The following is a 23,411-nucleotide window of genomic DNA, read 5'->3' on the forward strand; positions in this document are numbered from 1 at the left end:
GAACTTTTGTATTAAAGCAATATCACATTTGAGGTTCATCAAAGCAGTGCTGATATTCAGTACAACATCATTCCCTCTTATGTGATACTCCTTAATTAATAATATGTATTTTTTTTATATATATTCATGGTTTTATAACATGGTCTAAAATATCACAGCCTTATCATATGGAAAAATATACTTGTGAATGTTTTTTTTTCATACAATTAATACAATACAGCATGTCAGTGCACTGTTACTGTAATAAGCTGAAACACATACTCTAGTGGCTCAGAGGAAATGAAATCTAGTGCATCTCTGGTTATGCCTAAAATAAATATTTGTTTCATTTGTTACACATCTAGGGCAGTCACACATAGTATGATTTGGTGAGAGTCCAGATGAAGGAATTGTGAGATCTAAATAAACATTTAGACGGTGATGGGAAATACATTTTGAAAAACCATTAGTGGGACACGGTTCTCCCTATATGAACCTACACACACAGACGCATGCACATCTGTGCATAAACATCCTGCTTATACAAGTGCACACACACCCGTCATTTGATGTCACGGCCTCCTGAGGTGCAGGAAAGTTACCACTTCTTTCATCTCATCAGGAGAGATCATTACTGACTCTATCCTTCCGCTCCTGACCGAGATGTTTCCCCAAAGACAAGCTTTAAAACTCATTACACCCACCAGGAGACTGGGGGACTGGGAGACTGACTGCGTCTGCTTAGGTAAGTGTCCTACCTAACTATGTCGTTAAAGCACTGAAATTGATATAATGATCTTAGGATGGTCTAACTTGGTGTGGAACTGGAATCCGGACATGAGTTATCAAACAGCTCTCTTTATGCATCATGTAGACCAACATGGCATTACATTCAGTAGACTTCAGGTTCAGGTGTGCTGCCCTAATTCACTGATCCATGCTTGTGTTTTGATCCGTGAGTAATTAGCCGGCCATGTCCCCTGCCTTTGCATGGCCTCCGCTAATTGTGCGTGTTGTCTGAGAAACCAGAGAACCTTCAGCTTGTGACCAGAGCGCCGGAGCATGGCTGAAATCTATAAAAAGCCTTTTTGTTTGCTACTTATTAGCGGGATGCAATGTCGTCTGCGAATGCTGGTTTCCGAACAGAGTAAATAAAATATGGCCAAGATGACACAGGGAAAGGAGAGGAAAGGTCAGGTGGTCACAACATCTCGTAACTGGACCCTGGACGGTGGGCTGTAGCGTCTAGGTTGCCTTAAGGAACAATGAGGAGTTCTAGCTGCCGTCACGCTTCACTGTTTCTGGAGATGTGAGATTGCTTTCGCTGTGGATTTCATTCTGCAGCTTCTGAAATCAGAGAACAGCTTTGATTTGACATGAGAAGTCAGGCCAAATGCTGTTTCCATATGCTTTACATATATACATAAATTTGGACACAACTTCTTGTTTCTATGGTTTTTATTTATTTATTGTTGACACCAAAATGATGATTAAACAAGTATGGAATTATGTAGTCAAAACAAATTACTGGTATATAACCCAGAATATGTTTTATATTTTTGATTCTTCAATGTAGCCAAAATTCTCCAAAGTGTGCATTGATGACAGGTAGCCTGAGGTAGCCACTTACTGTAAAATGGTTTTCCAACAATCTTGAAGGAGTCCCCAGAGGTGTTGGGTACTTGTTAGTGGTGGAAAGTTTGACTTGATTCTTTGAATCTCATTCATCAAAATAAACTAAACTTTTTTCGAATCATTTAGTTTATTTTGAGTCATTTAGTTATTTCTTTTGATCAGAAATATAATAAAATGTTACATTTTTAATAAACAGACCCCCAACACGTCTACATACACAAATGATGTCTATTGTTCCAGTAATAAAAATATTACAATGCAGCTAGGGACATATTATGATAAACAGAATGAGCAGCTCACCTCTTATATCTTCTGTTCCGAATCGTTCGTTCTTTTGTCTCGTGACTCTCCTAGACTCAATGCAGTGCATTAGACAGGAAACAGCATTAAACCTACAAAGGTTTTGCGATGCATTGCACATGCACGCTCAGTAGAAAATTAACAAATCTTTCTCTGAGACTACTCATTCCTCTAAGTCACTTCATTCAGAAAGAACCACTCAGTCATGGATGAACCATCACTAGTACTTATATTAAATATATCTACCTTTACTCTCAGGTCAAACTCTTTCCAAACTATCTCAGTTGAATTTAGATCAGGTAACTATAGAGGCCAGGTCATCTGATGCATCACTCCCCTACTTTCCTTTTTGGAGAAATAGCTCTTCCATAATCTAGAGGTGTGTTAGAGATTATTGTCCAGTTGGATAACAGGTGACGCTTACACCAAGTGCAAACCAGATGGGATGGCATGTTGCTGCAAAATGCTGTGATATCCATACTGGTTAAGTCTGCTCTCAAATTTCAAATATCAAAGTCATCAACACTGTCAACAGCAAAGAAACCACTATACCATCACACCTCCTCCACAGTCCATTCATTCATTCTTTATGTCTAACAAAGACACATGGGTGGAACAAACAATCTCACATTTGGACTCATGAGACCAAATGACAATTTTTCACTGACCTAATGTTCATTCATTGTGTTTCTTGGCACAAGCACGTCTCTTCTGCATGTTTTTTCTTCTGAAGTAAGGGTTTCTTTACCACAGTTGTACTACTGTATGAAGCCCTGACTCCTCTGATCAGTGGATGTTGAAGTCTATCGCTAGAAGCATTTATGAGGCTGGTCATTCTTATAAACATATCCTCTGCAGCAGAAGTAGCTCTTAGTCTGGGACAGAGTGAGTAGAACATGAGAGTTTGGCTATTTTGGAGACATTCATTGACAGGTGACGTGATGTCTCATTTACCTGATGCATGTAGTCAAGTAGCAAAAGCAGTTTGTATTTTCTTTTTATTATCTGTCTGTAAACAAATCCAAATCTTACTCAAAAAGAAAGCTTTTGCAAATATTGTGTAAAATAATATAGCAGGGTCATGGGTACAGTATGTGTCATACTATAAGCCATTTATTTCATATCAGCACAAAAGGTCAGCTGGTGGCCAAATTTATGTGCACATATAATCATCATGACTTTCTCCTTCCATCTCTGCTCACTTCTTTGAAGGATATCCTGCAACTCGACATCAAATCTCTTTACCTTCGGATTTGTTTCCAAATGTTAATTATCTTCTCTGTGCTGTGCCGCACCATAATATTCCCCATCATGGTACTGTATACATGTGGATTTATACTGTAAAGCCGATTAGAGAATGCAGAGGTACAGTAGCACACGATACACGCTTCAGCTTTAATTGAATCAGAGAAAATCAATCGGCTGTCGTTTTCGCTTCTGTCAAAGCGTACAGTAAATCTTCATTTGCACTGTGACAGCCTCGGCTCCTCTCAATTGAGTTTCACTTAGCTCTATCTTAGCTCTTCTAAATACAGATTCTCATTGCCTGTAAGCTTGTAGAAATTTCTATTGTCTGGTTATTAGAGCTGGCTTTGGATCTTACGCCCTCGTAGCTAGCCTCCAATGCTCATAATGCAGCTCTAAGCCTTGAGACAACATGCAAATCCTCTTTAAACAGAAGAAAATGGAAGACATTTCAATATTATGTGTTTGTTTGTGTAAAAATCGGGGCGCGCTTAGAGAAAACTGTTTGCCTGTTACATTGTGCAGGTGGTAAATATTTGCCAGGGGCTCCGGTGTGATTATTGCTGTTTGAGTAGGATGTACACTACTTGAGTCATGAAGAGAATAAAAAAAAAAAAAAAACGAATATGTTGATATTCAGTCGTTATTATAGCCGCCTTTAAAGCAAATTACAACATTATATTTAAATAGAATGTGTTCAGTTCTTCAGTTTCTGCAATTGGATTTTCACTTAATAGAATCGTTTTCATATAAAATTATTTAGTAAAAGTAAATCCGGAAATGTCTTTGACACGAAAAAGTCTGTACCTTTCAGTTTTCAAAAAGAAGACAGGATGGATTTACCAGGTATGGGATGACAACAGCTTTTTTTAAACAGCTTACTACCTCCTACAATTTTGCAGCCTCATTGCATCTTTTCTTTTGCAGCATGATTTTCTTTATTATCATCTTTGTTTACTTTTAGAAATAATCTTTTATGCTTCATTATACCACCTTTATATAAAATAAAAAAAATACTATTATTTTTTAGTCCACATTTTTTGGGCTTAATAACAGACTTGTGTTTAAAGACAGCAGTCTAGATGCTATTGGGACTGTACAGAGGTGGTGGCATTAAACCCAGCACACTTCCTTCAACGTGCAAGTGGTGTTGGTGAATGATTGCGTGTACAGTTCACACAGACTCACATGCGAGTTCATATGCGTCTCTTCAGCAAGTTTGTAATGTTGCCCTTCCATTTTCAAAGATCAGGAGCTCCACTTGCAGGATTTTCACGGAAACTATTAGAGTGAGTTCCGAGTCACCTTAGCCCGAATCATCATTCACAGACTTTTTACACCTTACAAATGTATTATTGCACCTAAAAGTCTCACCACTATACTATCCTTGAACTCTTACAGCATAAGAAGTATCGCATAAAAGTCCCGGGTTAACTTGAACGTCCTTCATATACAGTATGTATTTAGGCAACTGTGTAAACCAATTCTTCCAGCTTAATATTAATGTAACTTGTACACTAACATGCACTTCTGTGTTTTATTTTACATTTTAAATACTGTAAATATGGGAACCAGAAACATTCTGACATCCATCCATGAATACATCATGACTGGAAACATCAGAAGGTGGAAACACCTCCTTCATCATCATGGAACTCCTTTAAAAGCTGCCACAGCGTGTACTGTAATATAATATGGGTCTTTTCATTTCAAATGTGTACTTAATTCCAGCCCACAGAACAACTGACTTCAATGGTATTACTCCGGCAAGAATGCTTCAGTCTACTATTACAATGTTGTCCCAATACGCCACACCCCAAACTTCTAGCTGTACTTTCCAGAGAGTAAAGGAAGTAATCCAAGACAGTAGACGCCTTGTGTGGCAGAGGCATCAAGCATGAGCAAGTTTCCCATAGCAACCGCTAAGCAGCACCAACAATATCCATTCATGCTGGTCATCTAAAAGAGTGTGTTCAAGATTCCAGCTAAGGCCCTGAGGCCTTGAGCTTTATACAGCAAGAATTCCTGGGGGAGGGGGGGGAGGGGGGGGACAGAGGTAGGGGATGTTAGAGACAGACGAGAACATTTATTTTTTTTTTTTTTCATACTTTTTTTATAACTGTCACCAACATCGTATCACTTATGTTAGAGCAGCTATAAATCTCACACTGTGAGAACAGCTTTCCATGTGGCTGGAAGAAAGCTTAGAAAAAGGTTTAAACTATTCATGTTGCATGTCCACCATACTCGGTGTAATCAGTCATCGTCGTCTCATCGTCTATACTCATTTAAACATGCGAACTCTGTGCAGCAGGCCGTCAATCGAACTGGGACCCTGGAGGTGCAAGGCGACAGTGCTAACCTCTAAGCCACCGTTCCTCCCCGTGTATTAGTTACTATACAAAATAATAACATACTATAATAAGGAAACCAATCAGCCAATCAGAGCATATTGTGGTATAAAATTTTTCTCCATAAGATGCCAACCCTCCAGTCTTGCATAGTAACAGCCATGGTGTAGTAATAGGGCTCTGAGGTTACCAACCGGTCTTCTGCTCTGCCGGGAACATCATATTTCATAAGCATCCATGCATTTCAGGTGACCGAAATTCAGTATCCACACAGGGAGCAAAACACAGAGGCTTGATTGGTAAAATGAGTCACTCGAGAGCCCCTTTAATAAAATACAGCTTCACTATTGGGTCCTGTGATTTGCGGCTACACAGGTTCATCAGTTATTGCCTGAAAAATGTACTGTTCTACAGGGAACCTCTAACAGAGCCATAATGTCATGTAATGCCTTGATGTGATGTAATCTTTTCATTACAAATTGAGGATTAAAGCCGTGCACAATGACAGAGCACCGTGGAAGGGCAGCAAGATCCTATTATGGAGGTATTATGTAACAGTTAATTTAATTGAAGCATAAGAGAGGACCATTAAGTCCTAATGTAACAGCTGGGGTTTATATATTAAGCCTGCGGTTATGGAGAGGAGAAACTGTAGATACGGAGTGGGTATGTACGGATACTCAGAATGATATTCAACACAAATATCGTCTTCATGCCCCGTATAGAATATGAAAATGTGTATACAGTAGGTGAAACATGCTGTCAGAGTGGGCAGGATATAATTGCATAACTGAACTAAAATAATAATTAATAAACAGAGAATCAAAAATAATGAATGTATTATCTCGCTTTTGTTGCGTTTTGTTAGGCTCCAGATTTTGAGTCATGGTCGGAGTCGTGTTCCTGTTAATTAATGTTGAGCGAACTTTGATGAACAATGAAAGAGTCCGTTTTGCACCTGCTTCACTTCAAATTCCAAATATACTGTATAGGCAGCCTTAGGCAGGTATCAAATAAAGAAGCATAAGATAGCTTATATTTTAAATTAATAATAATAATAATAATAATAACATAATAATAATATTGAAAAAAAAATCTTAGTGAAATGTTGTCACACTTTCTATGAAAGTTATAAAGCCTGTTTGGAATCATAATCATATATGCAATGAAAGTGAACCTTGGAGGTTAGAGGCTAACATTCTTCTTGAATAGCACCTCTTTAATAGTGTGATTTGACCAAGATCTGCCTCTCTCTCTCTCTCTCTCTCTCCCTCTCTCCTGCTTTTTCTCTCCCTGTCTCTCTCTCTCTCACTCACACTTTCTATTTCTCTCTCTGTCACCAACAGAAGGCGTATAACATCGAGCAGCAGAGTGTGAAAAGTGGAAAACATGTGAATGGCGTGGGTAAGTCTGTACTCGCGTTTCTTCCAGACAAATAATGTGTCTGCGATGCGATATACACTGAGGTCTTTAAACCGTGATTCTCTGCAATCACGGCCTCTTCGAACACAATTTTTAAAGAACCTGCCTGTTTTATGTAAATAGTCATATACTGATCATCCGTAACATTGTGATGACCCGCCTAATATTGAGTAGGTCCTGCTTTCCCACCCAAAACAGTGATGCACTGTGTGTTCTAGTTCCTTTCTTTCGGAACCAGCATGAATCTTTTCCTTAATTTGAGCTACAGTAGCTCTTCTATTGGACCAGAATACATGGGCCAGCCTTAAGTTGATGTGTTTGAAGCATAAAAAATAGGCAAGCATAAGGATTCGAGTGACTTTGACATGGGCCAGATTGTGTTGGCTAGAGGACTGGGTCAGAGCAACTCCAAAACTGGGGCATCTTGTGGGATGTTCCTGGTCTGCAGTGGTCAGGACAGACCAAAGGTGATTAAAGGAAGGAAAAACCGATGAACTGGCGACAGTGTTTTTATGCTGTAGATGTAACCATAGTCTCCCAAATGCCTTGCAGGTCCAGATGTCCACTTTCAAGCTCATATCTACACTCTCTTTCCTGCTTCAGTTAAGTTACTGAATAATTCTAAGCAGTTAGTGTTACTGATTAATAAACTTGCACCAGAAGTCTTATCATTTATCGACATTTATTACTCAATACTCAAGTAAAAGTATAAATATTTACCTGAAATGTACTCCACCACAAATCTTTACTCATGTTGAAGTACAAATTGGAAAATACAGATACACCACAAAGAAACTGATTTTTCTTGATATCTACTGTATCTGACTAAGTTACTGACAAACAGCATTTTAATGTTATTTTTTTAACACAAGTAAAGTTGATGCTGTAGCATGCACAAATCTAGTAGAGACGGAAAGTGACAAGATTTGACATTAATTAAACAAATGGCAGGTAGCTTTGTTAGCTTCTTTGAATACTTTGATAGCTAGCTGAACTTTATTATAGACTTATTATAAAAACTGCTGATAGCTATGCAGCTAATTAGCTAGATCACCCATTGGTCTCACAGCCCAGAGACCAATAAGTGGGATCCACTGCCCAGGTAATTATCTTTCGGTGCGCTAATCAACCTGCACTAACAACCTGTGATTACTTTTTTTTTTGGACTGTTTGGTCTTGTGGAATTGTTTAGTTTCTGTCAGTCCCACATGGGAAGTAGCTAAGTCATTATTCGGTATGGTGTGAGTGAACACTTATGTTTAGGTAAAAAAATCTATACACTTTCGTCAGATGGTCATTTGAAATGTAAAGAGTCCCTATTAAAAATGTTGGGAGTAAAAGTACAGGTTTTTCATAAAAAATGTAGAGTACAAGTAGAAAGTTTAACATACGGAAATAATTCAAGTATAGTCCAGATACATTTAAGAAATGCCTAAGTACATTAATCGAGTAGTTCTACTTCATTACCTAACACCTCTAAAATAAATTACAAAAATAATACAACATAGCAAACAAGTAAATGAGAGGAGATCGCAGCATCAGTGAAATTAAAATTCACATTTTGTACTCTTACAACAGAACACATTGGCATTCTAGAACTTTAGTTGATGATTGGTTTATGGGTGTTATGATGTAACAACTCAACTTTCTTTCCCATTTTTTCCCACTCAGTGTTCGTTAAAACATGTTATCACATTCCAAGGTGGAAACTCGCTCTTTCCATCGTATCTTTGTTTCATACACCAGAGGACCCAAAGATTGTCTGTCTGTCTATCTGTATGTCTGTCCAGACAGATCTTGTTACAGCATCATGCAAAACTGGCTGAACAGAATTTAATGAAACTTAACCAGTCCTTCGGTATATGCCTGAAATTTTAAGTAGAAGTGACAGATTTAGTATGCGGCAGATTGCACCAAAGCATCTAGTGCCTTTTTGGATGCATATCGCACTTTTTCCCTTGAGGTGTGTGGTAAATAGTTTACCGTGTGTAGACAGAGTATGTGAAAGACACAGAAAGGACTGTAATGCACCTAAATTCAAATACAAAGAAACTTATCATGGCTTAATTACTTTTTTTTTTAAAAATGGTACGTACACTATGAAAACTGAACCTTGCACCATGAATTAAATAAAAATGTTGAATAATGTGCCAACTGCTGATCAGCTTATTTTAGCTTCAACCTTTTAACTATTTCTACCAACTCTTTACCCATCAACAATGGATAGTTTTTAAATAATTCTGTCCATAAATACACAGATGTTACTATTGTATAGCCTTGACCTTAATTTCATAAAACATTTTAACAAATTCAAACTAATAAAAGCAATCTACTAAACTATTTTTTTTAGTATTTTCAAAAATTAATCTAGGTTTTTTTTTTATACTAATTGAGTTATGTGAATTACTCTTTAAGTGTAGATGCATGTTTATAGGATCACAGCATGAATTTAAAGCTTGGTCTATAAAATCCTAAATCTTACATAATCTGTACAGCCAGAATAAGATGATTGCACATACAGTACTGTACAGTACATGCAAGAATTTATGTGTGTGTGTGTGTGTGTGTGTGTGTGTGTGTGTGTGTGTGTGTGTGTGTGTGTTGTATTCTGCGTGGGAACGATGGAACCCTAGTCAACATATAATTTCAGGAAGAAATTAAATAATCCCTTTCTTTATCAAACTAAAAATAAAAGACTCAAAAGTGAGACCGAGCTCTTGGGAGTTTAGGGAGTGAGAGAGTGTTTTGCTGTGTGAGTAAAAGGAGAGGGAGGGCCCTGGCTGTGGAATGCCCAGTGAGTCATGTGACTGTGTACATCTGAGAGGAAGAAACAGAGGAGAGGCACGAGTGTGTGAGCAGTGCAGGAGAAACGGCCTGTGCACGCCCACATACGCACTCACACGCAAACATGTAGGCTCTCACACACCCACACATGCACGCATACACACTACTGCATGATCGAAACAGAATCATAGGCATGGATCAGAGATTAGGAGCCGGTTTGTATCCTGACAGTCCGCCCAGCAGACCCAGAGATGTGCTGGTCAAATCAGGTAAGATCTATTGCAGAATGACAACTTCTCTACCCATCTGTACTGTGGTTATACTAAAAGGATAGCAAAATCGGTGATTTGTTCGTATCTGAGGTTTAAAATAAGTTGAAGTTTACATAAAGGCTTATTTCTATCCGTGTGACAGCAATGTAAAAATCTTCTACAGCTAGATTATTGTACTGTAGATTATACACAAACTTACAAGTCATTTATGAATATACAGTACGTACATTTGAGGCGTGATCACTCATTCGTTCTAACATTCGTTCAGATGCAACGTCTTCTGTGATTTTTCTCAGCATTCACTTGTGCAAATGATAATTTCCCCCTGGGTGCATGCAGGAAATGAGACTGACAACCAGAACAGGATAGGATGCAGAAGTTTGTCTATCAAATGGACTTAAAAGTATAAAAGAGCATGACAAACATAACGAGATTGAGTTTAAGTTGAAAGACTACATGAGGCAAATATTATCCTTTGGATGTCGTCGCAGCAGCGATTTTGGCTCATCAAGGAACAGTTAATCATTAAAATCCATGTGAAAACTTCACAGAATTGTTTACAGAGGTCATGCATGCTTTCCCCGAGCTATTCTACATCAACTACATGCTTTACGCAAAATACACAAGAGATGTGTAAGAAGACATGTACTGTATACGTTAATGATGTATGGGTTGTTGTTTTTTTTGCACTACAGTTACAGCACTAAAGTGTAATTTTAGAGTCAGTTATCGCTTTGTATTGACAGAGGACCGTCTTTCGCAAAGTTTGCTTTACTTTAAGCCCAGGGCAGTGTTTGCTTTTGCAAAAGAAGCACAAGGTCCACGAAGTCCAGCAATGGGAGGCCCTATTAAAGAGCACTGAGTATATTTACACAGCTATCTGTGAATACTGTCAGGGCTAACACACCTTGAAATAATACATACTGCTCGCTGTCACTTTGAGCCATTATAAGTCTAGTATTCATTTTTTATTTTGCATTTAAATATAACATTACATAAATGTGAAATTTCAACATAATTAACTACTTTTAATTTTTTTTATTTATACTTTATTAAGTCAAAAGTCAAACATTTTACCAACCGTTTACAGTAAACAAGAATTAAGCAGCCTATCAACAAGTTTCCCCCGAAAAATCTAATTATTTGTAAGAACATTCAGACCACAACTGATTTCTTGCTTCTTTTTTATACAGTACAACATAAAAGTGTTTGTCAGTCCACATAAAAGAACAGGAAATGTGTGTGATTTTCGAAAATGTGTGTGATTCAAGTTGGGTTTTCAATAGAGATGTTTGTTATTTTTTTTCTCCAGCATCAGCGTTTTTTGTAATAGAAGTTACTGTAGTAGTAGTAGTAGTAGTAAGAAATATACTAGCTGTAATAACAGCTGTAACTGTTCCAACACTGGAGCATCATCAGCGTATCAAATCTGATTTCATAACAAAATAAAATTAAAAAGCTGTGGTTTCAGAGGGGAAAAAAACAAAAACCCTCAATAATTTGCTGACGTCTGGATGGTACAGTAGCTGTAACTTTACTTTATGCTCACTGGCTACATCATTGGGCAATTAATAGTGTCAACATAAAGGAATTGTGAAATGGACCTTGTTTAAGGAATGAACAGTCAAGACCAATAAACTGTAGAAATAGTCAACTGATCGCCTAATAACTTTAACATAAATCAACCTCACCCTCTAAATAAAGTAAGATACAGTAGCTTGATACTGTACAGAGTGTGTATTAACCTGCTATCATAATAAAGGCTTTTAATTAAATGGAGATTGGACTATCCAATACTTCATTAAGCATTCCAATATCAGGAACCTTAAAAGCAAGCTGTCGTTTTTCTTTTGATAGTTTCCAAAAAATGACCTTCACCACAAGAGCTCCAAGTTTCCTCAAAACAAAGCGAAGCGCCCATAATAATAGTATGTTCATAGAATACTTTTTGAACATGGTATGATTTCCAAAAGCTGAGCTCTTAATAGTGTTATAATGATGCAGGAAGTCACAAGAGTTAGTGAGGGTGACAGTTGATTTTATCACAGTTAAGGGTGTTCACAGAAACAGAAGAAAGCAGATACATAAACAGCAACAAATATAATAAAAAGTAATGCTGAGGAAATACTTCATTCCTAATGATAAAAACAATTCTGCATCTGTGCAATGCAGTCTGGTGACAGGAAGCTTTGGTTGCCATGCAACATAAAAATCAAAGTACTGTATTCTTTAGATTCTTTAGATTCTAATGTATTCTTTGTACATTTAATATCAGTATTTAATAACATTAGCTTAAACATGCATTTTTTGTCAGTTTAATACAGTGTGCATGTGGGTTTATTAAGAATTTTACAATAAGCATCAGCCAATCACATACTAGAACTAAACTTATTTGTTTTATATGCTGCATTACCTTCCTTAACTCATTATATGAGAAGTTGCCAACATGGTTCCGAAAGCCAGTATTAATTTACATTATTCGTTTTTTAATATTAAAACATGCTCATTAAAACATTTTTGTTTTTTACTGTCTGTGGATGGTGTTGCATCGTGCTCAGATCTATTATAATGGTAATTTCCAGCCTCAATCCTGTGCCTGGCCAAAGGTCAGCATTCGGAGTGGATTATGGGAAACAAGCCCCCCATTGCTTTTGCTGCTCTCCAACAAACACACACCCACACACACACACACACACACACACACACATATATATATATACACACACACACTTCCCTACCTAATCATCCCCCTCCCTAGAGAGGACAAATTCTGGACATCCCCATGACAACAGCCAGTTGCCAACAGCCCAGTTTGTGCACAATCGTAGGAGGAAATAAAGTGCTTGAAAAGTCTTTAAAGAACCTCCTTGTGTCAGGCAAGAGTGATAAACCTCTGTGCTAAATAATAATAAATCACCACTCTCAGCATGAACAGCACTCAGTAAGTGACAGTAAAAGGGCAGAACAAGTTTAACCCCCGCAATGTCTGCCTGCGCCTACGGATTGCTTTTTTTTTCTTCTGAATAACACATGACTCATATTCACACAGTCATTTTTTTTCCCAGAGACACACGTCTGCACTAGATCTAGCTTACAGAGTCGTACCTGGGTTTCATCGCCATAAAGATGTGTAATTGAATTAACGTTGGTCTGTTCCTGAAAGCAGACTCCTGGAAGCAGACTTCCTTTACTGGACATGTTAACTGACTCTCAAGGTCTTGTGGGGTGGGGGAGCTAAATGCATTACGCCCATAAAATGGAAGGATATTAACTTTCAGAACAGATGCAGAAAACTCACCGCCTCTGCCCTGCATGATATAGATATCGAATCAATGAGGAGATAGATCCTGCCATGAGAGAGCAGTCGATAACCTGGGAGATCCTGTGCCTCCATTCTCTTCCTCTTTTTATTGCACTAACTCCATCCCTCATGCTGTCTTACATGCTTTTTTCACACAGACACACACACACACACACACATTCTCTCAGCAAGTGTTAAATTCGGCAGAGAAATACTAAGTTGAATATTGAAATTCATTATTTAATAAGGTATTTCAGCTGATTTGTATGATCTTGTAGCTAAATGTCCACATCTAACCTCAACTGCAGTAGCCAGCAGCCTAGAAAGGAGTCAGTTTTTGTACCAAGAGATTTTCTATGGTGTCCCTGAAGTATAAAATGTACGTAAACAACATTTCCCAAACACAACAACATTTCCCAAACACAATTATTTCCCGAAACACAAAGAATTTTTATAAAACACATTTCCGAAAAACAATGACATTTCACAAAACATGACATTTCCATAAACACAACATTTCCCAAAACAAAATGACATTTACCAAAACATAAAGAAATTTAATAAAACATGATATACCCCAAAACACAAAGACATTTAATAAAACACGACATTTCCCAAAACACAAAGACGTTTAATAAAACACGACATTTCCCAAAACACAACAAAATTTCCCAAAACTATTTTTTTTCCAAAGATGAAAACATTTCCTAAACACAACATTTAAAAACAAAAAACATTTACCAAAAACGCAGAATTTTATAAAATAGAAAATTTTCAAACACACAACAAAATTTCCCAAATATTACATTTCCCAAAACACAATATTTAACAAAACAAAATGACATTTCCCAAACACAACAACATTTCCCGAAATACAAAATTTTCCAAAACAGAAAGATTTCATAAACACCTTTCTAAAACATAACGACTATTCCCAAAACATCAAGCACATCCTAAACACAATCTTAAAATAAAAAAAGCACATTTCCATAAAACATCACATTTCATATAACATTTCCCAAAACACAAAATTTCCCAAACACATTTCCCAAAACACAACTAAACTTTATAAAACACAACATTTTCTTAAAACAAAACGACATTTCCCAAAGACAAAACCATTTTTCAAAACACAAACGCAGATTCCAAAACACAAAAACATTTCATAAAACACAAGGATGTTTGTGGAAATGCAGTTGTGTTTGGGAAATGTCATTGTGTTTTGTACTACAGGACTACCATAATTTTCCTCATGGGGACAAACAAATGTCCCCAAAATTCAAAGCTTTTTCATATTCCCAGCATCACGGGGACCAGTGAGATAATAGAGACAAACTTGCAAACACACACTACAGCAATTGGTTTTATGATTACTGTGTCTACATTGGAAGTACATTCTTTTTTACATCCTGGTCTTATAACCCTCATGAACATCCGCAATCACATTATGCGTGACCTTTCATAAAATAAATGATCATGCTCTTTTAAGGGAAGGAAACAAGCTTCCTGTTAGTGACCTTCAGGCTAATACTGTTACTATGACTCCATCTGGACAAACAGATAGATGTTATTTCATGTGTTTTACAGAAAGAGTCTGGGTGATCTCTTCCATCCTTTCCTGTAATAAAAGATAGTCAATGGATAAAGATTGCAGTCCAGCGTACAAACTACTTCAACTTAAACTAAATAATTTCAGTCAACTCAAAATATGTTGAGATGTTATGCAATTTTAATTCTAATTGCTTACTTTTGTGTCTCTGTGAATAGAAATACTACTTAACATTACTTAAAAACAGTAGCAGCAGCCATCTTAATGCTAAGTCACTTATCACTCTCAGGATGTAATGCTAACAGTTGTCAGATAATGGAATATTAATTTGTTTTTTGTAACTATAGATTTATTTTAGTTATTAGCTTTGTTGAACCAGTAAAAAAATCAAGATGGCCCTGGAGTGGTGTAGCGGTAACAAGTACATGGTACATCCAGTACAGCCAGAAATTGCGAGTTCAAATAACAGGAATTTAATGAGAGGGGAGGGATGAAAGGCATTCTAGCACGCTCATTTTAATCAAGGCTCTAGCCAATTATGGGCATTTGTGAGCGCACTCAAGTGGAAGGAGCAAATAGCGCTATCCTCAGAGTGTGTTACATCGCGCGGTTCAAAATAGTGCAGTTGGTCAGTCCCGCGTCACGCAGAGGAAATACGCGATAGTCTTCATCCTCCCTAGCTGTCGTTGTAGCCTTAATGGAAGTTGAAAGAAAAATGCCAAGAAAAACGATTTCACCAATAAAAAACTCGTTTGGATGGATCGTTTAATCCCTAATATGTAATTAGTGATAGTTACGTTTATCAGGAATTTTGGAGCTAGCTATTGATGGTGTAGTAAGCTAGTAGTAGGATAGGACATGGTTAGTATTAGAGAAGGGTAATCACCAGGGACCACACAATAAAATATTTTTGCGTTACCTAGGTGCTGATTTGGTTTATATTGCAAATCTGTAAGTGTCTGGATTGTATAAATATCAGATTCAGCATTCATTTTTTTTATAAAATTTTAAACTAAACTTGTTATTTAAAAAATAATTAGATTCTACCACAAGGAATGCTCTGCCAATGTGCGAATTGTTTAGAGTGTCCCACCTGTAGGATTATAAAGGAACTCCAACATTTTACCTCCTTAAAATTCAAACACACAGATACACAACACACAGATAAATAAAATAATAAATCAAAAATTTATATAACTGAATCACCCCCCCCCCAGTATATTTAATATACAGACCAAATACTAGTGATATGGATTCAGTACACGCCTTTACATACCGTAATACCTCACTTCTCTTCAGATTTTCTCATCCATCATCACCATCATCATAATCACTGATTTAGGAGTCCTGCTCCTGTGGAATCCATTGTGCTCTGGTTTTAATATTGAATAGCACAGATCGTCTCTGGTTCCTCCTCAAAACCCTTTCCATTGTTCAGATCTGGCCTCAGTGCATATGACACCCGAGCTTTTTCCACTGTCACTCAGCTAAGGATCAATTTGCCTTTAATATCTTTTATTCACTGAAGACTGAAGGAGTCTGTGGTGCTCTGCGGCCTGCAGGCTTCTTCTTAAATAAATTATCTTTAAGTTTAGCTCAATCAATATGTCTGCATGCGGTTGCAATGGAACTGTGCAGATCCGTAAATTTATCTAGCACGGCATCTGAAGTACTGGATATATTTTTATGTGTTCATTTATTGTCTGTAAAAGCTTATCTAATTTCAGTATTTGGGCTCTATAGTGGTAGATGCATATTGTATCCTGGAAAATACAAAATAAAATGGGAATCTATTGCGTTCACTGTGAGGATTAGGCTGTCTTGTTACAAAGTGCCTAAATACAAAAATATGCCTTTTAGAAGGTGAGAATTGATATATTATTACAAGGACCATAAAATTCTGAAGCTTGTGATCAGATCGTTTCATATACTTTAAAAAAAAGACATGGGTGTGGTGACTGAGATGGAGACTGAGACTACACCCTCGCATCTAAACGACTTCTTATGATCGCAACTAAACCAAATGGCCCCTGTATTATTTTAGTCTTAATTATCTTAAATATAACACATCACTCTGTAATAACAGGTAATATATGCTCGTGTTTGGATGTGTAAATTGCTGGTTTTAGCAGACAGGAAATGGATCTCAGGAATTTCCTCCAGAATCCAAAAGAACATAAACAGGCTAAAATGTTCACCTGGTACAGTACTTCTGGAAAGATGTTGTTTTTCCTCTCAGTCATTCTCATATGGAATCACTCGCAGTCTATAGTGAGTGTTGGTTGGAAATACCACAGGCCCACGGTGTTTGAATTCGACAGTTTTTTATAATTATTTTCCACCTAGACAATTATTTCGAGGTGCATACAGTGCATAGCATAACAATCTTAATAGTGCACTTCTGAATCTACAGTAAAATTATTTTGTAATATAATGAAAAATTCACAAGGGTAAAGGTGAGCATTGGGGTGTGTTGGGTTTTATACACACCCTGGTGTCATCCAGTAAAATCTATATACCGTGGAACCTCGGATTACGAGCATAATTTGTTCTGGAAGTAGGATGCAAACACACCAAATTAAATTTTCCCATAAGAAATAATGGAAACTTAAATTATTTGTTCTACTGGCGAAAAAATAAATACATAAAATTAATAAATACAAAATATAAAGTAAAAATAAAACAAATTAACCTGCACTTTACCTTCCAAAAAAGTTAAAAATAAATCCCGGCAGATAAGTGTTTCCGTTTGTGCACGCAGGCGTGTGTGTGTGTGTGTGTGTGTGTGTGTGTGTGTAAGGCTAGAGTAAGTGGAGACTCTTGCTTTAAGCCCCTCCTGTCTCCCCCTTCTCATCTTACACATTAAAACTTTCTCCTCTCGTTTAAACACACACACATTCATGGAAAGTGTTGCTCTTTTCTAAATTATTAAAGCTTCTCCGCTTTTTTTTTTTTTTTAAGTTGCTCGCGACAGCGTAACAGCCCGTTAATTCATGCTGGTGTAATGATGAGATGAACAAACTGGTCAATGCTGTTCTTTTTTTGCTGCATTGTTAGGTTATAGTACAAACTTTCGGGTGGATCCTGCACTTAAATCTAACAAAAAAAACTACTGAAAAACAAAACACAGGCTCTATATCCTAGCTTACATCTCGCGTTCGCGTTGACTGCACTGCACTGGACTACACTTCCGTAAACATAAATGAACGTCTCTCTCCCGCTACACTGTTTTATCTGAAAATAAGCAATAAACATCGCTAATAACATTCGTCTGAGCGCAAAGTAACAGAATCACTGCTGTAAATTAAAACAAACAAACAAATGAACCAGCACCTTACCTCTAAAAAGATTTGCGACAGAGCAGAGTTTCTTCGGAGAGCAGAGTGTGTGTCTCTTCTGTGCGCGCGTGTGTTTGTGAAGAGGGTTTACATACATACACACACACACACACACACACACACACAGCCGGCACAGTGTCTAAATAAAATTTTTTTAATCAAATTAAATTTAAATTAGTGTCAAATTACGCTCGCGCACACACACACACACACCGCGATAACGAAAATAGATTTTTAACCTCTGTATTGGGAATTTCTTTTGTTTTACTTGCGCACACACACGTGTTATAAGAAACAGTACACGCGCTGTACACACGCGCTTCCGAACAGAAAATAAAATATGTTTTACACACACACGTAGTTACAGTGTTACAGTAAACAGTACACGCGTGCACGGATGTTGATTATACAGTACCAGTAAAAGACAAGCACTAAGACCCAGCAGGGGAGAGAGAAAAACCATTGGCTCAGTTGTAATCACGCGACACTCGGGGTCAAAACAAGAAGAGCATGCGTGAGACATGATACTCGGTGCTTGTAAATTAAGACAATGCTCGTTTTTCAAAATGTATTAAAAATCTTTGCTCGTCTTGCGGAACACTCGTAAATCGCGTTACTCATAACCTGAGGTTCCACTATATAATTTATGAGTTCGTTGTAAGGCACTTTTTGAAAGCCATGTCTTACAGGACATGCAACCATGTTCTTACGAGCCCACTTCAGCACTTCTATGCTTTGTCTCAGTTTATTAGATACCATCTAAAAATAATAATAATAATAAAGCAAATCAAAATGTGTGATGTATGATTCACATCATGCAGTGTGTCTGAATCTTTTCTCAATGCAACTGAACCATGCTAGAGCCTTCAACTGGTGTGGAATGAAGACATGACAGGTTTTTGGTGCAAATTTATTAAACATTAAGTTACTGATTATCATCAGTCTACAGTACCTCTCCAAAGCAGCACATTATTTTAACATGCACAGTTTATCTAGTTTATACTTGTCTTCTATCCCCTTAAAGATTAAATTGAAAATTTAATTCAACCGACTTTTTTAAGCATTAATGCCTTGAGTTAAATTGGTGCATTATATAATTTACGTTCTCTCTCTTTTTTCCCTCCAGCTTCAGCATATGCTGATATCCAATGGGAACAGCCTCATCAACCTGAAATAACATATGATGACCCACTGCGATGCCCACGCAGGAATATTCTTCCCGTGGCCAGCTACGCCCCTCATCCTGGCTATGCACAAGGGGATGATGATCTTATCAAGCCCAAAAAGCTGATTAATCCAGTGAAAGCTTCTAAAAGCCACCAGGAGCTACACAAGGAGCTGCTTATGAATCACAAACGGTATGACACACCCACACAAACAAATATTATTTGACTTATCATAATTTGTGCCACAAGGTAATTTGGCAGCCTTAAAGACACTGGTAGACCATTGGTATTATGTTGTTTTTAAAGTTACTTTTATAAAATAACATTGGACTAATGTTAATTACATGATGTTGGACAAACGTTGAACGAATCCCAAATATGACTTCTTCTTATTGTGTGCGCCATGCCTGGTTTGGGATGAATATGATATCAGACTATGCCCAAGCCAGACATACAGCAGCATCAAAGTTATTGGTATTATAATGTTGATACTGTTGTTTTGAACTTGTATTTACAATATTGTGTTTGGGTCAGTCATTAAACATGAGCCCAACATCATCCTAGCTTTCAAATTCATTCTAACTTTCGAAAACAATGTTGTCCTGATGATGTTGTTTGGGTAAACAATGTCGCAACCCAATTACAACTACAACGTCATCCAACATTAGAATGTTCTTACAGACCCCCTCTTGATCCACCCCACATACACTCACTCACTTATTGTCTATACCACTTTATCCTGTATACAGGGTCGTGGGGGGCCTCGAGCCTACCCCAGGAGACATAGGCATGGTACAATATGGACAGGGTGCCAATCCATCGCAAGGCACACACACATACACAAACTCATTCACACACTACAGGCAACTCGGGAACGCCAATTACTGTAGCTAAATCTGCATGTCTTTGGACTGTGGGAGGAAACCAGAGTACCTGGAGGAAACCTATCAAGCACAGGTAAAACATGCAAACATCATGCACACAGACCCAAGGTGGAAATCCGAACCCTTTCCCTGGAGTGCTAATGACTGGATACTGTATACCATGGATATATAAACAATTAATTCTGTAATTGTTATGGTAGGGATTTATATTCATATTTTACATTGCTTTAACACAGATTTCTTTCTTCCAAAGTAAAAGAATTACTCTATTACTTTAAACCCCTGCACGTTTGAACACCTGACAATGCAAGTACCAATAATGGCTATTTATATTTAATTATTTAGACAGTTTAGATTAAAATCAGTTAAGTGATCCCATGTGGTCACTCTGTATTTCCAGAGTATGGATATGTTTTTTAGCCTGCAAGAAACACTGAGTCTCAGCACTTAATTTAACACTTAAACACTTGTCTTTTCAGTTAACTACAAAAACTAGTTTTTAGTTCAATTGTCCTAGGACTTTCTGGTTTTTGCCTTAGACTTGTTCTATGAGATTGTCAGTTACAGGTGTCACCAGGTTTAGTATCCTGTTTAAATTTAAAAGAAGATAATAGCAAACTATTTTTGGAGTATTAGTGACCCTAAGCTGGCATGGTAGCATAGTGGTTAGCACTGTAGCCTTCACCTCCATGGGTTGAGCATTCGATTTCTGCCTCAGGTTTGTGTGTGTGAAGTTCTCCTCATGGTTGGTGGGTTTCCTCTGGGTACAATGGTTTCCTTCTACAGTCCAAAGACATGCAAGTTAGGCTCATTTTTTCAAATTGCCCATAGTGTAAGTGTGTGTGTTTGTGTGCCCTATGAGGAATCAGTGCCCAGTGCTCAGGTGTACCCTGGGATAGGCTTTAGGCCTCCTGTACCCCTGTACAGAATGGTACAGAGAATGAGGAAGTAGTGACCCTGAACATGTTTTTCTTTTTTTTTCCCCTATTCAACAGCAGTCAATTTGGTAATTGAAATTAAAAATGATAAATATGAACATGCTAATATGACGTTTTTTTGTTTGTTTGTTTTTGTCCAAATATGGCAAAATATTTTTACCCATCATCTTCTCTTGGTAAGCCCTTTTCAACTGAAAATATTTCTCTGGAAAAACCTGAATGCTTTATTATATATGTAGTTCATGTCTATCAGAAAAACAACAAAATATATATATATATATAGCAGCAGATGGTTTGTAAGGCTGTTTCATGGAGGTACAAAGATACGAATGTAGACTTATGGATAAAGAAACATAAGGAAACTCAAAACAAGTCTCTGATCTAAGGCGTTGCATTTAAATGCTTCATATTGCATACTCAGGACTGTTTCTGTAAGCACTGCAGGAATCAATTATTAATGTTACAGTAGTTTGCATGGCATGTGAATTTCCTCTGTGAAAAGTAACTACTTATAAATAATCAATTTTATTTAATAAAGACAACCTTGCACAGTCATGCTTCTCAGTTCTGTTTTCTGCATTCAGACACTGGACCAAAACTTGTGACACTTGTCCACTATGTTTCACAGTCCAAGACAGCAACATTCCCTGAAACAAATGACCTTAGGCTGAAAGATGATGATATTCAGACTCAACCCTTGACTGAGTGTTACCAAAGTAAAGACATGATACAGAGTTAATTATATATCTGAACAGCTCAGTAGGGGAGCTTTGTAGAAACAGTCCTGCTCCTCCTAACAGCTGTATATACAACAGCAACACCCACAGACCCAGGGGACATGTTGCTACATAGTTCTCTATAGCTTCCCAAAGGAATGATCTTACTCCAAACACTACTGAGTGGGCATTGGCAAAATGTCCCCTCAAAAAAGAAAACAACATACACAAATGTTTATTTCATTTGAGATCAAGTTTGACGAATCTTAGAAGTTTGAAAGAAGGAAAAAAGATGTTCAAGATAACAAAAATAGCATAGGAAGAGGAACGCTGAGAACTTTTTTTTCCTTCCGTGTGAATAAGCGTTCTCGACACAAGTTTCACAGTTGCCTGGGAACCATGAGCTACAACGCCTTCCCCCTTCCAAGTCTTAGCACATTCACAGCACAGTTGTTCTCTGTACAGAGACAAGGACAGCTAAAGCGCCTCAGAACTTGCCAACATAGGCACCTTTATCCTTCCATTCTGCTCATTTCGGACACATTAAGGAGCATTTTAAAAGAGTCCCAGACAGCTAGACAAGAGAAAGCACAGTGGCTCTGTTCAGTTCCCACTTTCCCACTGTTTTGTATTATTGCATTTGGGTCGGAAGCCGTTATCTAAAACGAGCACTGCAAAGCTTATTTAGCGTCTCTCGGGTCTTATTTGCATTCCTGAGGTGCAATCTAATGGACAAGTTTTTGATGCACCGCAAAGGAGTGGTTTGAAAAACAAAACAACTCTTCTTTACTCTTTTATCAGTGTGAGTTGGGATGCTACTACGTGTAGGGTGTGTGTATGTCCATATCCATGCTGCAAGGGGCAAGGTCATGTAACACTAAGCTGGCACTGAGCCACCATAGCCATTAGTAAGGTATCTGGTTGGACAATCCTGGCACCTGAAGTCATTTTGGCCCTGGAAGACTTACTAGAGCAAAGTGAGGGCACTCCACAGGGAGGGGAAAAGAAAGTGGAAGATAACAGCAACAGGATATGGTCTTTTAGCCTAAGTGGCAGAAGAATTGGGTCACTACTAAACGGTGCCCATCTCTCCTTTTGAACTCTCCGGAGATAAGCTTTTATATGGCCTGGGTCTTTAGAGCATATGGAGACAAAAGAGAAAAACATTGACAGTGAAGGACGGAATGCAGATGACAGAGACAAAGTTGAGTCACTTTGTTAACAACTCATGTTACTTACTTTGGGAATAGTGTCATTTGTATCATTCCTGATAACTGAAGCGGGCAAAATTACATCAAAATGGTCCCACATGGTTAAAATTTGAGCTTCCCAAAACAGTTTATCACCAACTCTTGGTCTTTTAGCTAAAGACTGTAAAACTGCTGCTTTATAGTATGACCAACACATTTTGCGATGATCCTAGTAATGTCACCATAAAGTTGAATGATTTTTAACACTAATGCTAAAGAGTCTTTTAAAAAAACAAACCAATAGTCATATTGTAGCATATTTTCTGTTCAAGAATATCAAG

At 37.5% G+C, this 23,411-nt stretch overlaps 1 protein-coding gene across 2 annotated transcripts in view; it reads left to right on the forward strand.

The window, feature by feature from the left end:
• si:ch211-236d3.4 (actin-associated protein FAM107A) overlaps nt 1-23,411 on the forward strand; it is a 41,060-nt gene that overhangs the window by 11,795 nt on the left and 5,854 nt on the right. Inside the window, exons 2-3 of one of the 2 annotated variants that reach the window (XM_053484600.1) lie at nt 6,857-6,914; nt 19,303-19,534. In XM_053484600.1, coding sequence (XP_053340575.1) covers nt 6,857-6,914; nt 19,303-19,534 — 290 coding nt within the window. Of the gene's footprint in view, nt 1-6,856; nt 6,915-9,749; nt 9,986-19,302; nt 19,535-23,411 lie in introns of those variants that run through there. The other variant, XM_053484599.1, reaches the window with a different exon arrangement.

This window comes from Clarias gariepinus, chromosome 23 (genome assembly GCF_024256425.1).
Source record: "Clarias gariepinus isolate MV-2021 ecotype Netherlands chromosome 23, CGAR_prim_01v2, whole genome shotgun sequence".
In the NCBI taxonomy this organism is placed as follows: domain Eukaryota; kingdom Metazoa; phylum Chordata; class Actinopteri; order Siluriformes; family Clariidae; genus Clarias; species Clarias gariepinus.